The sequence below is a fragment of the Numida meleagris genome, chromosome 2 (assembly GCF_002078875.1).
Source record: "Numida meleagris isolate 19003 breed g44 Domestic line chromosome 2, NumMel1.0, whole genome shotgun sequence".
Lineage (NCBI taxonomy): Eukaryota > Metazoa > Chordata > Aves > Galliformes > Numididae > Numida > Numida meleagris.
The window spans coordinates 54,227,059-54,249,398 of NC_034410.1; the positions used below are offsets into that span (position 1 = coordinate 54,227,059).

At 39.2% G+C, this 22,340-nt stretch overlaps 1 protein-coding gene across 1 annotated transcript in view; it reads right to left on the reverse strand.

Annotated features, from left to right (window-relative positions):
* The window catches only part of CTDP1 (CTD phosphatase subunit 1), a 104,770-nt gene that overhangs the window by 62,577 nt on the left and 19,853 nt on the right, over positions 1-22,340 (reverse strand). Inside the window, exons 6-10 of the mRNA XM_021387559.1 lie at positions 19,025-19,115; positions 17,910-18,076; positions 15,641-16,723; positions 6,791-6,932; positions 3,222-3,452 (exon numbers count right to left, since the gene is read on the reverse strand). Of these exons, the coding sequence (XP_021243234.1) occupies positions 3,222-3,452; positions 6,791-6,932; positions 15,641-16,723; positions 17,910-18,076; positions 19,025-19,115 (1,714 nt within the window). The remainder of the gene's footprint in view (positions 1-3,221; positions 3,453-6,790; positions 6,933-15,640; positions 16,724-17,909; positions 18,077-19,024; positions 19,116-22,340) is intronic.

Genomic DNA, 22,340 nt, shown 5'->3' on the forward strand with positions numbered 1-22,340 from the left:
ATACTCAGCTTTTTGTTACTTGTTTACAGCCTTGGTGCCTACACCATATGTTCTATCCTTTAAAATTACTTAAAATAGTATTTGGTGACTGATCTCCTCAGCCTTTATAAAGTTATTCCTTATAACTAAAGATAGATGAATCATCTCAGGAAAAAAAAAGACGCCCCAATTCAGGGATCACTGTTGACAACTGAGTAATTCTACCACTGGAACCAAATTATCAGGAAATGACAGTGAAAATACTGATTATTTGCCAACACGAGAAGGCCTCGAAGGTTATCAAAGGGCTGGAGCACCTCTGCTATGGGAATAGGCTGAAAGAGTTGGGGCTCTTCAGCCTGGACAAGAGAAGGCTCCTGGGGGAACCTTCTAGCAGCCTTCCAGTACCCGAAGGGGACGTACAGGAAAGCTGGGGAGGGACTTCTGGGGCACGTAGAAATAGGATGAGGGGAAATGGCTTTAAACTGAAAGAGGGTAGATTTAGACTAGACATTAGGAAGAAATTGATTACTGTGAGGGTAGTGAGACACTGGAACAGGTTGCCCAGAGAGGTTGTGGATACCCCCTCCCTCGAGGCGTTCAAGGCCAGGCTGGACGGGGCTTTGAGCAACCTGGTCTAGAGGGAGGTAACCCTCCCTATAGCAGGGGGCTGGAACTAGATGATCTTAAAGGTCCCTTCCAACCCAAACCATTCTATGATTCCTTGATTAACTTTCTTAAACTACCTCAGCCCTGAGCACTGGCAGTCAAAAGTGCTGAAATGAAATAAAACAAGGGAGCGGGAAGGAGATACTATCCCACTGCAACCTTATTAACTATCCAGGGCTCTGAGAAACTTGACTAAGATAACAGTTGATTTTTAAGGTCCCTCCAAACTCAAAACATCTCATTATTTATGATTCTGTTTCTAAATTTTCCCATTAGATGATTAAATGAAAAACCTCTGTGTTAAAGAAAAAAAGGTAGAAGCATGGACATAACCTTTAAGTTGTTGACAAACAGAATGAGCATCAAAACCTTTACTTTATAAAGCACTGAATTATTAATATCAACATAAGCCATCTTGGAAGTGTCATGACAACTATATATATATACAACCCTATTGACAATATTTCTAGACAACCTCCTTTCCACAAGAACTGACAAACAAGAGCCAGAAGCTTTTCAGCTTCTCAAGATACATTCACAGTACATATACATACTTGGTGTTCTCTGCAGATGACATCAAGTTGGCAGGAAATGTTGATCTGCAGGTTGGTAGGAAGGCCCTACAGAGGGATCTGGTCAGGCTGAGTTGCTTGACTGAGGCCAATGGGTTCAAGTTCAACAAGACTAACTGCTTTTAGTCCTGCACTTTGGCCACAACAATCCCATACAATGCTACAGGCTTGGGACAGAGTAGCTGGAAGACTGTGTAGAGGAAATGGACCTGATGGCATTGGTCAATGCTTGGCTGAACATGAGCCAGCAGTGTGCCCAGGTGGCCAAGAAGGCCAATGGCATCCTGGCTTGTATCAGAAATAGTGTTGCCAGTAGGAGTACGGAAAAGATTACCCCTCTGTACTCAGCTCTGGTGAGGCTGCACTTCGAGTACTGTGTTCAGTTTTGGGACCCTCACTACAGTTAAGACATTGAGGTCCTGGAGTGCGTTCAGAGAAGGGCAGTGAAGCTGATGAGGGGTCTGGAGCAAAAGTCCTATGAGGAGTGGCTGAGGTAGCTGGGATTATTTTGTCTGGAGGAGGATCAGGGGAGACCTTATTGCCCTCTACAACTACCCGAAGGGAGGTTGTGGTGAGGTGGGAGTCGGTCTCTTTTCCTCCTTAACTAGCAATAGGACTAGAGGGAATGGCCTCAAGTCGCACAAGAGGAGATTCAGGCTGGATGTTAGGAAAAACTTCTCCAAAAGAGTGGTCAGGCACTCAAACAGTCTGCCCTGGGAGGTGATGGAGTCACCGACCCTGGAGATGTTCAAGAAACATTTAGATGTTGTACTGAGGAACATGGTTTAGTGGGAAATACTGGTGATAGGTGGATGGTCAGACTGGATGATCTAGGAGGTCTTTTCCAATCTTAGTGAATCTATGATTCTTTAAATTTCTTCCTGTTCATTTAACATATCATTGTGAAATATAGACTTCAAAGGCAGTTGGAAAAGAGCTGGAAACATGATGTCTCCACAAACAAGAGACTCAAAAAGCCCCTTGTGTTCCCAGAAACAATAAAGCAGAAATAAGCAAAGTCTATAAAAACATGAAGAAAAGAAAACAAAAAACCCAACCAAATAGGCCAAAATAATTTAGCAACAGTTATAGAAAGTTTAGAAGAGATACACCTTAAAGGGCACGGGGTAAGGTAGAGAACTTCGCATTAATTATTGTATTTTTGTAGTTGATTGATAAACTGAATAGTTTTATAGCAACTGTTTTACTCCGATCACACTGTACAAAGGAATTTTGATCACATTTTGCAAAGATAAGTGCTTGGCGTACAGCTGGATACTTCTTTACTACTGGAGTCAAGAAGATGTGCTAAACTGTTAGCATGCCAGAAAATAAGGTGTCTTACACAGGTACTTAGGAATACATTTCAAATATTTTATGCATCCGTAAGAAAGAAATGTCATTTTTGTTGGTTAACCAAATCCACAAGTTTTGACAAAGTCCAGATGCTAGCCTTATACTTCAAAGAGCAGGCCTCCTCCTGCTTCCAATATCTTGATTTAGTGCTGCTAGGATTACTAACTAGTACTTAGTCATATGGCTATATTAAATAAAACTCAATTAGCTGCAGTCCTCTTCTACCACTAATATTCTTCAAAACAGAAGCTTATAACATCTGAAGTAATTGTTAGACGAGGAAGACAATTTTTTTCTTTTAAACCAACAAAACCCAAGTCCCATTAGATATATTTCACAGAGAAAAATAAACCAACTCCCCCCCCAAACACAGAGCACACAAGCTACACACTGCATTTATTTCTTAAAGTTTCTATATACATATATGAAGCACAAAAAGCACCTACAATTCTAGGATCCTGATTTCACTTCAGCTGACTATTCTCCTTTCATTTCCTTCAGCTAACTGTTTAAAAAGTCTATTTTTTTAGAAAATAGAAAACTGAAGGAAAGATAATAATGTGATCAAAAGCAAAGAAAATCAGTTAAATTTCCTATGACATCTGAAAATACAGTTGAAGTGACTCATAGCTATGCCTTACGTACCTGAAGGATGAGTGTTCACCATGGACTGGTAAGGTGATGGGAGGAGCTGGAGACTGGATGTACATAGACTGGCCAGATGTTTGAGAGCCTTTCCTGATTAGCTTTCCAGTGTTAGGATCATAAAGTCGAACTTCAGGACCGGGTTGAGACTTGGGATGGATGGGTGTTGGGTGAAACAGAGCTGTCTGAAATGTGCTGCGTGTATCAGGAAACGTGGCAGGGCTATTTTCTCTGTTGGATGAAATTAAAAAAAAACTGCTTTAAATTTAAATAGACTACCTAAGCAGAATGTAAGAAATGGTATTCTTTTTTTCCCTATAGAAGGGGTACAAGCAAACAAACAATGTTTTACAAGATTTCTGAGGAAACATTCCCTTCCCCCCTCCATTAAAAGTCTCGCTGAATTTAAAAACAGAAATGCAAGGACAAGCGATTTCATACTTAACATTGTTAGAAAATATAAAATATTACATGTCCTAAATGTTGTCTTAAGGTTACTGAAATTGCTTCCATGTGGAAACAGCTACACTAACAGAATAACAACCTGCACACATTTAACAAAGAGAAAAGTATGCTACTGTGCCGTCTTAGCATTTGCACTTCAACATGGCTCTGAGACAAAACACACAGCATTAATTTGTGAATTCTCCGAATTCATTTGTTAATATTTTAAACCATATCTGATTACTCTGCTGCATTTTATAACATTTTAGAAGTATTAACAAATATTGATATTAGTCTGCGGGAATAACTAACAGCAAACTATCCAATTAAGATTAAGTGCCACAAGAAAAGGAAGCAAATTGAATCATTAAGAATCAACGATGTCAGATAAAATAGCATGCATTTTGCACTACGAAACAAATGCTGCAAAAAGCCAATTACACTATATTGCAACAACTATTAGAAGAGCAACAAAATATATGCTTTTATGGACCATATTCCTGAAGTAATCTGGTTGTAAGTTCAGTATTTAAGATCAACCAATTCCAAGTTTACTTAAACTTTTTCCTATTCTTAAGCTCATTTATATACAAATATTTTCCTCAGCTTTCATATTTCTTCTAGTTTCTAAGTGTTTTTTTCAGTAATTATTTTAGAAAGCTTCATTAAGGAGAAAATCTTTTCTAAAGAAGTTGCAGAAGTATGGTTAATAAAGTATTTATTATAAAGTGTTGCCAGTAGGAGTAGGGAAGTCATTCTTCCTCTGTACTCAGCCCTAGTGAGGCCCCACCTTGAGTACTGTGTCCAGTTTTGGGACCCTCACTGCAAAAAAGACATTGAGGCCCTGGAGCGTGTTCAGAGGAGGGCGACAAAGCTGGTGAGGGGTCTGGAGCACAGGCCTTATGAGGAGCAGCTGAGGGAGCTGGGATTGTTCAATCTGGAGAAGGCTCAGGGGAGACGTCATCGCTCTCTATAACTACCTGAAGGGAGGTTGTAGTGAGCTGGGGGTCGGCCTCTTCTCTCTTGTAACTAGTGACAGGACGAGGAGGAATGGCCTCAAGTTGCACCAGGGGAGATTCAGGCTGGACATTAGGAAATACTACTTTTCTGAAAGAGTGGTCAGGCACTGGAACGGGCTGCCCAGGGAGGTGGAGGAGTCACCGTCCCTGGAGGTGTTCAAGAAACGTTTAGATATAGCGTTGGGAGACATAGTTTAATGGGGTTGTTGATGGTAGGTGGATCGTTGGACTAGGTGATCCTGTAGGTCTTTTCCAACCTAGCTAATTCTATGATTCTATTTGCATTAAGCTAAATGTGTAACTCACTGAAATTTAGGGGAAAACATACGAAGTTAAAATATATTTTACTTGAAATAAAGTGGGAAAAATCATCATGTTTCCATGAAATGGAAAAATAAAATCTGAAAAATCATAGAGTGGCTTAGGTTGGATGGGACCTTAAAGATCATCTAGTTCCAACCCCCCTGCCATGAGCAGGATTGCCAACCACTAGATCAGGCTTCCCAGAATCCCCTCCAACCTTGCCTTGAATGCCTCCTGAAATGGGGCATCCACAACCTCTCTGGGCAACCTGTTCCTGTACCTCATTACCTTCTGAGCAAAAAAAAAAAAAAAAGTTTCCTAACATCTAACCTCGATCTACCCCCTTTTAGTTCAGAGCCATTCCCCCTTGTCCTTTCAGTATCAAACTGTGTAAAAAGTCAGTCCCCCTCCTGTGCAAGCTCCCTTCAAGTACTGAAAGGCCACAATGAGGTTTCCCCAGAGCCTTCTCTTCTCCAACTTAAACAAGCCCAACTCCCTCTCCTTCTTCATATGAGAGGCGCTCCAGCCCTTTGATCATCTTTGTGGCCCTCCTTCAGAGCCACTCTAGCACCTCTACATTCTTCCTGTACTCGGCACTCCAGGCTTGGACACAGTACTCCAGATAGGGCTTGTAAGGACAAAGCAGAGGGGGACAATCATCTCTCTCTCCCTGCTGGCCACTTCTTTTTTGATGCAGCCCAGGATGCTGTTGGCTAAAATGGGTAGAAAGTCCCACATTCACCTACCTAGACAAAAAAATTATGCAAGCAAGTCACTGTCCTGATTACTGGCAGACACCAAGTTTTCTAGTAGAAATATATCTTTCAATTTGATTAAGTAATCTGATAGCACTTTTCAAAAACAAAATGTTCTAGTCTCCCATCTGATAAGTGACCTTACTCTCAGTGTTTCTGCCTTTGCTGTCTTTGGTGTGTATGAGGTGATTACACAGGCACATTTTGCCCTCAAAAAGGAAATCTCTAACTTGATCAGTCATTCAATCACACCAGCATCATTTTAACACCAAAAATCCAATACGCAATGCCCCTTCCTGTTTAAACCTAGAAAGGAAGGTCCTCTGATAGGCTTGCAAGCTGCTATTGACGCAAGTTTATCTAAATTGACCAAGCCAAGAAGCTGAAGCTAGCTCTACAGTACGCTGTTGCAAGTTATTTTAGTCCTGTTATTTTCCTCAATAGGTCTGCCTTTTGGCCTCCTCTGTGTTAGTATAGCTGTTCCTTCAATTGGTGGCATTCAAGCGCATGCATAATTTTTAACCCCTTCTCCTTCAACATATCCTATTATCTCCAAACTTCTTGTTCCCTCACTACTACCCTTCTTCCAGTTTTTGTTATCTTCACATATTCCCTCTCTCCGATTTTGCTCCCCACTCTTGCCTCATCTCTTATTTCTCATTACCAAGCGTCAGGAAAAAATGCAATACTTTATCAATTTCTCATGTTATGGGAGAATATGGTAGATTTTATTCCGTCATTTGTCAGCATGAGTGCTCCTAAACCTTGCTGGCATTCACTGTGTTACATAAGTGAGCTAACAAGGTCAACTGCTCCAGCTGAAGTGGCTAACAAAAACTGCCAAAGAAACTAATGATACCACTGTTTTCTCCTAAAGCTGCTAGTTGCAGGACTGTCTCTCATTAGTAATTTTCAGTTTAAACATCATAGAAATAGACAAAAACAGTTTTCATAAAACCTGTAAGCATTATACAAGATACTGGGCTTGTCAGAAACTGGTCTGAATAATCTGTTTTCATACTCTCTGCTCCCTCAAACTTGCATTTACCTGTGAGTTTTGATGTAGTCATCCTTCAAGGGAAACAGCTGTTCCTCAACCTTGTCCCAGCGCTCCAGGCAGCTCCACAGCCAGTCAGGATTTACAACATGGAGGTCTTTGCAGTCCTGAGCTTGTCGTACTTTTTCTGTGCCTATTATGAAGTCAAACATAACATTACAGCGTTCCCAGGTATATACACAAGACAGTTTTAAGTACAAACTCATTTATGAGAAACATTTTTTGCCACCAAACCTTAAATAAGCAATTAAAAAAAACTCCAGGAAAACAATTCTAACTAATACAAGTGAGACTCTGCATAACATGTGATACAGTCCAACTCAATCTGCATGGGGAACTGGCACAGTGGAAGTATTCTAAAATTAATCTGTATGGAAAGTCTCCACATTTCTACGTTAACTAAATAAAAAACCTAAAGTTTTGCATTTCATCTCCTTCACTTATATTTGTCAGAATCTAAACAGCAATGGCTCTTCAACATTGCTAAAGACTAGAACTAACTTAGCACACAAACTTTCTCACGCAAACTCCCCTACACACTACCATTGTATAGTACAATGCAGTGCCATTTAACAGCCATCCACCCACTCAATCTATTTTACACAAGCAAGGCCAAAGCAGACAAGTAGATTATTTAGTGCCAGAGGGGAACAACAAATGTGAAGTTACACATGGCTAGCACAAAGTCCATATAAAACCATCCACATTGTAGTGTGTAAGCAACAACTGATCACAAATTGCATCCTCAAGAGAAGCCAGCATAAAAGTAACTCCGTAACGTTGCAACAGATCTTTGCCAAGAAGCTTCAGAACCAATGACTAAAAACAAGCCAATAAAATAAAAGATGAAATTAACCCTGAAGTATAGTCTGGCTGTCCAAACATTTCAAGAATGTATTTCTTCCTTCTGTTTGACTAGGGGGTAGACAGATAAGCAAATAAATAAATAAACAGTGGTATTTGTTTCAGCATTTATCAGAGGTCTACAGAAGGACTTAATATTTGGAGATAAAGTTAGAAACTTGCTAAGAAGTTGTTAAATATATAAGCTATAGGAAAAAAAAAAACAAAGATTCTGATCTTTTATCTGTGTGCTTCACCCTGAACTGTAGTATCTTCATACTACAGAGTATTTTATAGTTGAGAATTTCTTAGAATTTCAGAGCGACCTATATAACACAAACAAAGAGGCAAGACAAGAGCTATTATAGAAATGGTATTGAAATCAGGTTCATAAACATAAACATTTCAAGAAAAACAACAAAACCAAGACACTCGTTGGATGTTTAGGTGTTTGTGCCCAGTCTTCAATACTGAATCAAATATTAGACATGACTAGCTATGCTGTTACTCATATAACAACTCTGGAGCTGACTGAACACAGTGTACATAGGTCACTCTGAAAGTAATGCTTCTTATTTATTTCCATGGAAACTACAACAGATACAAAGAGTGGAATAACACTATTTGATTGAGCAAATTCTCAGCTACAAAACACTACCGTTCAATATAGTCACCACCATTACCTATGCATTTTCATCAGCTATGAACAAGAACCTGTATGTCGCGCTCATGAAAATCCACATGGCTGTCCAGAACCATAAGTTGTCTTTCACGTCACTGTCACCACTGCTGAAACACACCACCCACTGCCTCACCGCGCTCACATCCACTGTTTGGTCTCCAGAAACATTCAGCAAACATCCATGAATGTCAATGGGCGTAATTTTTTCTGCATGGAGGAATTAAATTGCACACCCCTGCTTCATACACACTTCCATGTCAGATGCCACTTTGTCAGATTGCCCCTCTGCTGCCATCTGTCACACGGCCACAAAACATAACAGAATACTGGTGAGAAGATTCAACCTCTATTGCCATACCACCAACATCCAATTCTGATGTTGGAAGGATAGGCAGTAGGAGATATAGCTGCTTTAAATCAGCTTCTGATCACCCAAGAAAGGTAGAGGTCACAATCTGGTAATAAAGAAGGAACTGCTTACCCCTTTCCAAGAATCAGGGCTCACCTAACACTCCAAAGAAGGCGATCTCTGAGTAGAGACGCTTCCCTTGTGGCTGCCAGCCCTTACATAAGGTTAGGGAGGGGTAGGCCCTGCCTCCATCCCTTCCAGTCACACAGGTGAACTGCTTCCACCTGTGCTCCCAGGGCTGGCTACGCCCCTTCACAAAGTACTCAATCACTGGTTCAGGCCATGACCTAATGGTTCCCAACAGATGTTGTCGGCAAACGTAGTAAAAGAGGACTTATCTTCAGAGCAACCCTTGTGGAACAGCAACATGAGTGTGATTTCTGTAGTAAGTATACAGAACAGTTAACCAGAGTTGTGGTAAACATGGATCATGCTTGGAACATCTGAATAAAAGCTTTTCTGCTTCTGTTACACACCTATTACTCCAACTCAAGATACTGCTGCTACTGTTGAACTGCATCAGGAGGAACCAAAACATAACCACTAAATACTTAACAGATGTAATGAGGTGAAGCTGTATGTGAGAAGACAGCTTCCTCAAGATATTCCTAGAACTGAAATTTTTGTATTGCCAGCTATTTCATCTTTTTGCCCCTTCCATACACATACACATTCTGCATTTGTGCATATCTGATTGTTTCATACTAGACATATACTGAGGTTCCACAAAAATTTCTCTTCTAGTCAACAGGATTGTAATGAAAACCATAAACACAAAAAAACCAAAAAGGCACAATTAAAAGAAAAACTTACAGTCCTGAAACAGCAGCATTAGTTGTGACAGATGTAAGCCATTATCCAGTGCTGCATTAAGATAAACTTGGTGACGTGAACAGCAGTGTGTAACCAAACCCAACTCCCTACACCCAGAAGTCTTACCTTTCTCAGCACTGCAACTTGCAGTTTTTCTGTTTCCTCCCCATTTTTGAAGTGCAGCTGCCTATCGCAGCATACTGGAAATAGCATGAAGTAATACAACTGTGTCATCTCACAGGCTGTCTTCTATTTCTAGTCGGCATCTTAAGAAATCAAGATTTCATACATTTGATGCTCTTTGAGCAAGATTTGGTGGAACACCAAATTTAACTGGATAGAAGAAATAGTACTGCAATATCTAATATCCTTGCCTTGTCTTCCCTCTCTCACGAGTTTAACTTTCCATTTTGGAAGTGTGCTTATCAAGGAGAAACAATTAGTCCAGAAAACAGATTTTAATCTACCCAAATAACAGTACTTCTGATGCATCTATGAATACCTGAATCATGCAGCTGGCTAAAAATCACTAGAGAATTTTTGTTTCCTGGACAATCTTTTGCATTATTCTCCTTTACTTATCTCTTTACTTCAAATTCCAGTCAAAAATTGTTCCAAAAAACGTTAAGATATACATGACTTTTCACACAAAGTAGCGAGGGTTCAAATTCATCACATCTACCCTTTATAGAAACAGCTGGAAGCACTTAATATTGGGAAGATTTTCAAACCTGGAGAAGGGATTGACCAATTCTACTACTGAACTTGCAAACAAAAGGTTAAAATAATAAGAAAACACAATAACAAAGCAACGATAAAAAACCAAGAACATGAAAACATCACCAAAAACCCCGCCAACCACCTCCTACTAAATTTATTACTAATAAATTGATCAACACCCACAACACTGCAATAAACTTCTACAGATATTCTTCAGAAGATAGTTTTATTAGAGCAGTTTACCTTGGCTTACACAAAGTATGAAGGCACTTAAGCATAGAAGATAAATGAGACTTAGGCTGTATGTTTGTGAGGATCAAGAAATATTATATGGCATATTTGACCGTGTTCTCATTACCAAATAGCACATCCCAACATAGCAGAACAGGTGCTAGAGGACAGATGTGCACCTCATCAGCTTTCATGGAATTCTGTTTTGGCTTAGTTCTGCCTGGTCCCAGAGACCAAATACCTCTGACTGTTCATTCAGCTGCACTTTCCAATTCAACTTCATCCTAAAGGAATCCAGTGTGCAAGTTCGAGAATGCTCCAGGGTGACCCAAAGTACACTAAGGATACACTCTCAAAAGACTCTTCAAATTCTAACGTAAGGAAGTCAATGTACCCTGAGGGCAGCTTATAACCAGGTGATCAGTTAGCAGCTTTCTCTTTCCTCTCAGCATCTCCAAGCTAGTTTCAGCCATAAGCATTATGAACGTAGATGAGAACGAATAAAAGGAGATACACCTCATACAGCAACTGGCATTTTAAACAATGTTAACATACGCTAAGCCACTAAGAATAATGCATTGATTCCCAAATAGCTTTTAAAATACGGGAAGAGGCAGAAAATGAATGTATTTTGAAAAAGAACAGAAAAGTTGAGGGCCTAGACTGAAGTGTTTCCATTTCTACATAACAGAGTAATTTTCAAATGACCTGAATAGCTTTTATCTTCTTAAAAATCAACTACAATATCTTCCATTTGTTCAGGAAGGAATATACGTAGGTCACTCTGAAAGTAATGCCTCCTATTTTCTTCCATGGAAACTACAACAGATACAAAGAGTGGAATAACACTATTTGACAGAGCAAATTCTCACATACAAAACACTATTTTTCAACACAGCAACTACCATAGACATTTATTTTTGCCAGCAATAAACAACAGTTTGCACGTTGCATTCGTAAAAATCTGCACCAGTCCAAGCGACCCACTGTCGCTGTTGCCACTGCTGAAATGCACCAACTACTGCCTCCCTGTGCTCACATCCACTGTTTGGTCTCCATAAGTGTTGATGAATGTCAGTGGGTGCTATTTTTCCCCACATGGAGGAGTACAGGGACACATCTTTGCTTCACCCGCACTTCCATGTCAGAGGCCATTTTGTCAGACTGCCCCTCTGCTGCCATCTGTCGCGCAGCAACAAAACGTAATGGAAAACTGTTGGGAAGGTTCAACCTCTACTGCCATCTCACCACCATCTGCCTCTGACGTTGTAGGCCAACATAATAAACAGGAGGCATTACTTTCGGAATAACAAGATTTATGAAATGTTACGGCAAATGGTTAGTCACGTGTGTGTGTATGGCTGTAGCTAATTATCCAGTGCTGTTCGCCATTGCTTAGATCAAAGAACAGATGTTTCACAAAAATGAAATAAGATTTACATGGCATATAAATAGAGTGGGAAGAACTACATGGTAGCCTTTTCTCAGTCACTCAGGTTTAGGAAAGCTGATTAGATGGTCCGTAATCCAGGCAGATAGTATTTTCTTCCCTATATAACAAAAACAGAATCTTAATTTTGTCTTAAGAACAAGGATTTATTTATTTTTAGAATTCGGAGTATCTGTATCTGCAAAGAAACAATCTGCCTCTTTGTAGAGAAACAGGCAAGCACATACAGACTCAAAGAAACTTAAATTGTTTACTGCAATAGGCTGCACGGATGCTGGAAATACAACCCTGTGGAAATCACCACATCTGATATTCCGTTTGTAACTTGTCGCCTTGCCCGCAAGGACTATTTTCCGTCCCCAGCCACCTCGTCGCATTTACACATCAATATGATGAGCGGCAAAATGGTATTTATTGTTGAAAGCTGCAGAACTATATACTATATCTTATCTTTTACTAGACTGTTCCAGAAGCTCACGCAGGCCCCTGGCCAATCATACTGAATATCCCGCTCTGGCCACTCTCTTCCAAAAAGCCATACACGGAGTTGTTGTGCCCTTTGTTATGAAAACAAAGAAGGACAGCCTCTCCTTCTTACGTCACCGGTTCAAGTAAAGTAGGTGAACCAATAGCAAGCATATGAGGAAGGGCCTTCCCCGTCACATACCCGAGTGCCCCATAACACACCTAATACAACACAACCCCAAATAGCAACTATTAACTTGGCATATGGAATGAGTAGTTATGCTATGGTCACACGTGAGAAAACCTTCCCTCAACCCTCCAAGTCTGGGGGGGTGCTCTGTTTCACAGTGACTTCCTCTTCATATTTTCTTTGATTCTTCCTCTCTTCATCACTCAAAAGCTAGCACTACTCATGCCCACAAGTGCTGAACATGTCACTTTACATGCTCAACTAATGAAGAATAATCACGTAGGTTAACTTGCTTGGTCTGAGTCCTAAGTCTGCCATTCTTAGCGGTGTAATGCAGAAACACCATACTGACAGCTATGCTTCACCGTCACCTTTCATAACCAGATACAGGGTGGTGCTGGTGGAGAGGGCACAACTTGTCTAATTTCAGCACTGAAGAAACAGGCTTGCAAATAACGCTAAAGAAGGAATGTGCTCCCCGCCACCATTTCACAAGCAATTAGATAGGAACCAGAGTTTCAGATGTTTCTGTTTGTGTGGCTTACCTGCAGCAAATAAAGACTTGCCTAATTTGCCTTCTAACCACACAAGAATCAGTATGAAAATTATGTTGACAGCTGAATTATCATAACTCCAACTGTGAGAGGACACAATTTATACCCTTAAAATCTGATTATATTTCAGAGATTCCCTCATGAAATTAGGATGATACAGCAAAAAATATTCCAACCTAAACAAATGTGTGAGGGGTCTTCAGTTCAAAAAACAAAATGAACCTCTCCAACACAAAACCAAAGCCACACCCAATCCATGAAAATCTTAAAAGAAATTGGAGAGTATAGTTCTGTCACTCTAAATATCCCTATCTCACTGCCATTGTTGCAGAAATAATTACAGAGTGCTAATGAGAGATGACAATAGCTTTGCTTGCCAGGCAGAAAAGACTGCCAAGTTACTTGTTTTGAATCGATGCAATTATTTTTCTTAGTTAAAGACACAGGTCAGCTTGTAACTACTGACAATAAAAGTTTTTCAGCCCAACAATACATGAATAGCAGTATCCCTGCTATTTCTAGCTTTAATTCACTTGCAATATTTGAATGTATTTTCCAGTTTTAAATATCAAGAACAACAGCAATGACACAAGAATATCCTGTAAGAGAGTCCAGGTCTTGGCATAAAGTCAGAAAATATAAACTGCTCAGTGAAAAATACTAATAGCCTTGATTCAAATACTCTAAAATAATATAATCAAAATCTAAAGGTAAAATAGTTTATACTAAGTTCTACATCAGTGGACAACCCCTAAGAACGCGCAGGCAGCTAAGAATTTGCTTAAACCCCCTCCCGCCAAAAACAGAACATAGACTGTCAATCTGTCAATCCATATATACTGCTCCCCACTCCCAACCTGTTGGATGCTTCAAAGACAAAAAAAAATTTCCACTGCTTCTCATTTTCTCTTGCTGTTCATCTTAACCTAATCTCAAATAACAGTTTTTCCTCCAGAGAAGTGAGGAACAGAGGATGGTGTTGGATTCGTGTACATTTATTCTAACAATTTGATGTAACACGTAATAGTTGCATCCAATGTACAACTACTTTCATGAACCACCTACTGCAAGTCACACAGAGCAACCTTGAAATTAAGGTATTTTATGATTTGAAATTGAAAAAACTTGAAAATTGTATCGACAATTATCACATCACCAATGAAGTATGACAAGCTTCACTGCTTCATACGCTTTGCTGATAAAGAGCACTGCTATTACTACAGTTTTAAGAAAGCTGTTCAGCAACCACAGTAAAACCAGAGCCCACAACTGATGCATCCACCTTTTAAAATATTCTTTTAACATTTGCTACTTCAACTGTCATATCCTCATGAGTCAGAACCCCAGCTAACCCCTGTGAAACTAATTCCACTTTCTGAATTTTCAAGTTGTTTATTCTACTTACATCAGGACAATTAATACAGATTTGTTACTTCTGTACAGTTTTTATCCCGACATTACTTCGCTAGATCAATATTTCAGTGCTCTCTTTGCTACAGTTTTGCTAAATAAAAAAAAAAGTTTTGCTATAGCTTTTTTATTTAGGAAGGCTATCTGAATATTTTGTCACTAGAGCTCTACAGTGAGATAACCAAAGTGAAGCAGGTTTACACCAACCTTGCAAAGACACTTTGTTATTTAAGCTAATATATTAAAAATAGCTTATTGGCATACCACAGCATACTGATGGAATCTAAAAGTAAAACTGCATAGTTTAGATGGTCATATATTCGTTCAATAGATACTTAGATCCTGTGCAACTTCTAAGGTGAACAGTAAGGGATTCTCCTCAGGTGAAAGGACACACAAATTTATACTGCAAGGAAGTCATGGCCTCTTAGTTCCTCCATTGAAGCTCGCCAACAGCACATTCTTTTCTTTAATAGATTCTTCATCTACTAAAGCTAAGTAAAAGTAGTTAGCTTTGTAAAATACTTAATGATGTAGAAATTAAGGCTAAGCTCTCATACGTTCGTGAGGAAAACATACAGACTACAGACAGAGAACAGTGACAGGATATCATCAAATTCCAGGCTCTTAAGATAACTTTTATTCCATACTAAGCGAAACGTAGCCATTTCAGGTTAAATCTGAGAAACAGAGAAGGAAAGCATCACTACACCATTAGTGCAAGATCACTAATATTTGTAACAGAGAAAAGTTCATAAAGCTTTTGCTTAACATGTGTAACAGTCACAAACCTGGTATCATCAACTCTTAACCAAGAAGATGGGAAATGCTACACAAAAGGTAATTTAGAGGGTGTTCCTTTCAACAAATCACACGATCAAAAAGCAGCAAGAAAAAACGTTAAAGAAATTATAAATTGGGTTAGACGTTAAGATCAATTTATTAATTTAAATCCTAATCCCTGTTGCATTAAAGTCTGTAGCTTATACAGAAACAGCCCACAGCAATGAATGAGTTGTCACAGAAAAAAAGCTGATAGAAAACTTGAGCCTTTTTTTTTTTTTTTAAACCTACCTGTCCTCGCTGCAATGAGATGTGTTGCTTTGTCGGGATCATCAGCACTCAGCACCAGATTCTTAACAATTTTAGCTCCAAGCGCTGTAGCATGATAGTGTTCTCGTGTTTTTTCAATGGGGAAGTTTGTTGGGTAGAGTCCACTAAAGATTATGGTTACATCCGCCAAAACTTTACTTTTCAGTTCCGGTACTATTTTTCTGATGTCTGGAATTTCCTCTATCTCCTTTTTCAAGTATTTATCATACTTGGTATAATAATCAGTGTGAACCCGCACAAGGATCTCTTCAAGATGCATTAAATGGTCATCATCATCTGTATCATCCTCCTCCTCATCTTCCTCCATACTCTGGTCTAAGGACTCACCCATTGTAATTCCAGACTGTTCACTATTCTGAGACTCTGTTTCAGCTTCTTTCTTGTCTGCACACCCATTTCCTAAATCACAAAGGCTTTCCTGTTCACTCTCTTCTTGCACATCAGTATCAGTTTTGTCAAGAATATTTTCACTTGGTAGAGATTGTGTCCCCTCAGAATGATTCACTTCACCATCTTTTTTCTCATTCACATCAGTGAAACTCCCTTGTTGTGGATTTTCATCCTGCAGAGGTTGTTTGGATTTCTTCCAGCTTCTCTTTTCCTCATTCTCACTATCTGATACAGAAGTAGATGACTTTCTAGTATCCAATCCACCTTCACTTTCACTGTCACTAGACAGTTCAAAGTCCAAATCAATCGTCTTCTCTGGAGTTTGCTGCTTCTCTAACACAGTTCTATCAACTTGTTCAGAAGAAATCTGAGACTCCTCAGCACTTGACAAATTGTTAGTGACCTCACTGTCTGTTTTGTGATCAGTGCTATCATTTAAAGAGTCCTGAGTATTAACTTTACCATGAGAGCTCAAATCGCATGCAGGTGTTTCACTGCTTACAGAAGCGCTTCCATTTGCAGTGCACACGTCCTTTGCAGCTTTCTTGAGACCATTGCTTTGTTCTTCTGTACAGGTAACATTCTTCACTTCATCAGCATCTTTCGCTAATGTCACTGTTGAATCCTGTGCCTCTGGTTTAGTAGAATGGTTTACTAAGACATACAAAAGAAAGAAATAGCATATACATGTTTTCTCGGATTTTTTTTTCAGTAAGTTTCCTTCTTACTTAAGCAAACAACTGAACCATGCAGTTAGATTTCACAAAGCTCAGTAAAGACAACGAAACTTTTCAAGGTGCTAAGATATTTCAGTTATCAACTGCTACTAGAATTAACAAACTTCACCTTTCCAAAGAAGCTGTGTAAGATTATTATCACTTATGATCAGTACAGTTAAAAAGTAATTTATCAAATCTGCAAACAGTAAAAGGACTTATGTTGTAGCATGACTTTCATACTACATCTCAGAAGAAATTAAGCTACTGCAGGAAAAAAAAACAATACAGGGCAGAATTCACTTAATAAGGCCCCAACCCAGAACCTCAACTACAAGAATTTCCTCTGTAAATTTCCGTCACTTTCATGTATTTCCTAATTTTCATAACCAAAATAACTGCATTTTTAGAGTTGAAAAGATATACATGTGTTAGCTAGACAAACATACTGATCAAGATTAATTTGAGATGCTGCTGGAATACAAGCAAGCGTAACAAACTCAAAACAGAAAAAGCTTTAGGATGCATCTTCATTAGATACCTGTAGACAAAGGGAGATAAATAAACTGTAGACATTCAAACAGTTGCACTCAGATATTCATCAGGAATTAATAAGAATGAATGACTAGGATGAAATCATCCTACTTTGTCCCTCTTCCGAGTGCATGTCCCTGCTGCCCTGTACCTAGTGATACTAGTCAAAGAAAGATCCCATATTTCAAGCTCAATAAGGGGGGGGGGGGGAGGGGAATCTATCATATTAAATAATAAACACATACACACAAAAAAAATCCCCTGGCTGAACTAGAAAAAAAAACACAATGTTTTACATACTGACTTTCAAATACTTCTTCCCCCGTAAGAGTACTACAACAGTTCCTCAGCCATATCAACCAAAACACTACCACTAAAGCTCCACTTCTGTTCCAATGCCTCACCAAAAGGAAATCTATTGAGAAACAGTCCAGTTTTACCAAGCTACTTCTGTATGTGCTTCAGGAGCACTCTGTCAACTACAATAGCCTAAGATCACACACCTGAGTGCTACAGTGAGAGTACTGAAATCAACACAATCAATCATACTTGAAAAATGAAAAAAATCCATAAGAATTACAAATAATTACTTTTCTTCTTCATTTGAATTTCTCTTGATCCAGGAGGTGCATTAATATCGCCTATCCCCTGAAAGTATACGTATTTCTTCACGGTTATCAAATTGGGTGCAAACTTCCAGACATCCTCCCTGTCATCGATGATACAAACCATGGAATCCCCACATGGGAAGAGATCTCTAAGAAACAAAATAGTTAGAACAGTAAAAATGAATTCAGTTTAGAAATTTATACTACTGCTGAACTTTTTGTTTGTTATAGATACGCCTGCAGGATGTGGATGAACTTACAAAAGAAAAGTTAGCTATATTAAAATCAAAAAATTTAAAATACAGTATTTAAACTAATTAAAGTTAATTAAAAAGGGACGGGCTGTTCTGAAATCCCTATCCCATAGGCCAGAAGCAAGAACTAACAAGTTTCAAAAAGAATAAAACATTACAAAAATTTGTCTAGTTTTCACATTTTACACTGACAAAATATAAAACCAAAACCAACTGCCTGTAAGTAAGAAAAAGACATAAGTACACTTTTTAAAAAAGTGGACTCATTCGATCCAAGAGAAAGAAAGCAGTATTAGTATTTATATCAACCAGGAGGAGCAGGTGCAGTAATCAAGACACATGCATATGAAAACACCAAGAAAAGAGAAAAACTTCTTGTCTGCTATGCTCTGATGAGGAACGCAGAATTATTTTTAATCTAGCTTTATAAAAAAACCAAACATCTGTTTCTCTGGAAAAAGAAATTCTTTAAGAATCTGAGGTTAGACTAGAGTATGAATTCAAAGAATAAGAATTTCAAAAACAAGAAAAAAAACCCACATCACTGCACAACAGAAGCTTCTACATGCATAGCACTTTTGAAAGCCTGAATATTAAGTGTACATAACTGAACTATCGAGGTATGCTTTAATTCTTTAATTACAAGTCATTACACAAGGTCACAATCCAAAAACCTGAGACACAGTTATTGCAAGAATAAAAAGTATAAGTGAAAAATAAAGTCATTGATTCACATCCTTGCTTTTCCATCGCCACAGAACTACAGAGAGAGTAAATTTTATTAAACTGAAGGTATTGTCTCTTTGTCCTGTTTTGTTCAATGCGTAAGACCCACATACATACCTAAGATTCCCAGTTTTAGAAAATGGATCAATACATTCATCCCTTGATAATATCCGATGGGAAAAAAGCTTCTTTTCAGGATCCAAAAATCCTTTTGAAAGAAGAGAGTACAAGGTTAACACTTGAGACATCTGATCCTTTTAGATGTTCTATATAATTCAGCTATTTTTATCTGTGCAACAGCAGTTTAATAGAGAGACAATTTTAAGGTAAGAGATATTATATGAAGTTAAGGGTATGTACAGCACATCAAATATTTGTAAGAAATGCAGTGGGATTCATTTTAAAAATTCTATCTCACTTTCTTTCAACATAGCAACAAATCTGATATCAAAAAAAAACCTAGATTTATGACATCCAAACAGATTAGGCTGAAAAATATAGTGATGATAGATGCACATTCTTGCAACTTACATTTATACCTCTACAGGTGCTTCTTTAAAGCTAAATGCTCTCCTCAGCTCATTATGCCTAGGGACTGCAAAGAAGTCTCACAAGAGTCGGCGATGTGCTGCAATATTTTAGCACAACAGGCATCTTATGGGACCATTTCAGCCGGAGCTCTTGCATTTGTAGGTTTTAAGTTTTACCTCTAACACAATACTTCCACACAGAACGAGTAGATCCTATGATTCATTGAAATATTTATGCTCAGTAGCAGTTACATGTCTGACTGTATTCTTAAAGGGAAAATAAGGGAAAAAAAGAAATACGAGAAGCTGTGCTAGTGACTTTAAAGCAAGATAAAATACCATTATTGAGGAAAATAATGACTTTGGTGTACAAACACACATGCACTTGCTTCTGAACCTATCCTCAATAATGAAGTTGGTCTTCATGAACAGATATCAAGCTACATAATTGCATGCTAACCTAAATCTGTAATCTCACCAAATTTGCTCAACTTCTCACTATTCTTATGAATAATACAAGGCAGTATACACTTAGTGTTTTTTTTTTTTAATTAAGATTTTATTCTATTTAATTTGTGGCCATCTTCTAGACAGAAGAGTTCAAAATGACTACTGACTCTAAAGACCCGCACTAATTTTCTTTCAGAGAGCTCAGTTTTTTTTACAGAAGGGATGTTCTTTTTTTTCTCCATTATTTAAAAAAGAAGTTCAGCTCCCAGGTGTATGTTAAGTTGGGTCTTCTAAAACAGAGGGTATAAATAAAAAAAATAAAAAAAATCAGTAGTCACTTCTGCAATGTTGATTGTGTACATATTACTGTGTAATTGGAATAACTTAAAACCCATAAAAGCAAGAAAATTCCGAGTTAAGGACAGAGGTTCAACCTTAACTCACCCGGCTATGCTTAAGAATTGCTGCAAACTCGTAGAATCATCCCCTGTAGTGAGACCCTTGCAGTACCTAGGCATAATGAATTGAGAGAATTAGCTACAGAGATTTATTGCTATACACACAGATATTTTGACAAACTACATAAGCTGTCACACAAGTTGCTCTTCTTCCAAACCAGAGTCTCTTCTAGTAATTATCTGAACACAGAGTGACTCTGCAGTATATTGGACTGTGCTGCTTAAATGGCAAAACCCAAATGAGGCATTTAGTTGCACTGCTGTCTAGCTAGAACTGTTAAAAAAAAAAAAAGAGGAAATTAAATTAAAACAGCCCAAACACATAAGTCCTGACTGTTAGGGATTACTGATGAAGTAGTGTCCTAGAGCTATTCAAGACTGCTTTAATAAAAACTTAAAAATTTCGTTTTTTTTCCTCCCCTCATAATTCACTGAGAATACAGAGAATACTGTTAACCAGTGATGCACCGGAGTTGGGTCTTTCAGAACTAATATATCTGAATAACAATAAGAAAATGGTACTGGCCTAGTAAAGAACTTCTTTACATGACTAAATTTTTTTAATGTTGCTTAATAAATCAACTCAATGTAATAAACACAATCTTAATTTTTTTAGGTTTCGGGGAAATCACAAAATCATAGAATCATTTAGGTTGGAAAAGACCTCTAACATAATCTAAATCTAGTCCAATCACCCACCTACCACCAATGTTGCCCACTAAACCATGTTTCTTAGTACCACATTAACACGTTTCTTGAAAACCTCCAGGGATGGTGACTCAACCACCTCCTAGGGCAGCCTGTTCCAGTGCCTGACCACCCTTTCGGAGAAGTTTTTCCTAATATCCAACCTGAACTTCCCCAGCGCAACTTGAGGCCATTCCCTCCAGTCCTATCACTAGTTATGTGGGAGAAGAGGCTAAGCCCCTTCACCACAAGCTCCCTTCAGGTAGTTGTAGAGGGCAATAATGACTCCTCTGAGCCTCCTCTTCTCCAGACTAAGCCAATCCCAGTTCCCTTAGCCACTCTTCATCAGACTTGTGCTCCAGTCCCCTCACCAGCTTTGTTGCCCTTCTCTGGACGAGCTCCAGGGCCTCAGTGTCTTTCTTGCAGTGAGGAGCCCAAAAGTGAACACAGTACTCGAGGTGTGGCCCCACCAGAGCTGAGTACAGGGGCAGAATCACCTCCCTGCTCTTGCTGGCTACACTATTTCTCACACAAACCAGGATGCCATTGGCCTTCCTGACTGCCTGGGCACACTGCTGGATCACATCCAGCTGAGCACTGATCAATACCCCCAGTTCTGTTTCCTCTACACAGTCTTCCAGCCACTCTACCCCAAGTCTGTAGCATCACATGGGATTGTCGTGGCCAAAGTGCAGGACCTGGCAGTTGGTCTTGCTGAACTTCATACCATTGGCCTCAGCCCAGCAATGCAGCCTGTCCAGATTCCTCTTTAGGGCCCTCCTACCTCAGGCAGATCACCACTCCCTCCCAGCTTGGTGTTATCTGCAAACTTACTGAGGGTGCACTCAATCCTCTCATCCAGATCACCAATAAAGATATTAAAGAGGATGGGCACCAATACCAGTCCCTGGGAAACACCACTCATGACCAGTTGCCAGCTGGATTTAACTCCATTCACCACCACTCTCGGTGCCTGGCCCTCCAGCCCGTTCTTTATCCAGCACAGAGTATACCTGAGCAAACCATGGGCTGACAGCTTCCCCAGGAGAATACACTGGGAGACAGTGTCAAAGGCTATGCTGAAGTCTAGGTAAACTACATCCACAGCCTTTCTCTCATCCACCACGCTGGTCACTCCAGCACAGAAGGAGATGATGTTGGTCAAGCAAGAACCTGCCTTTCATGAACACATACTGGCTGGGCCTGATCCCCTGGTTGTTCCACACATGCCGTGTGATCTCACTCAAGATGATCTGTTCCATAACCTTCCCAGGCACCAAGGTCAGGCTGACAGGCATCTAGACCCTG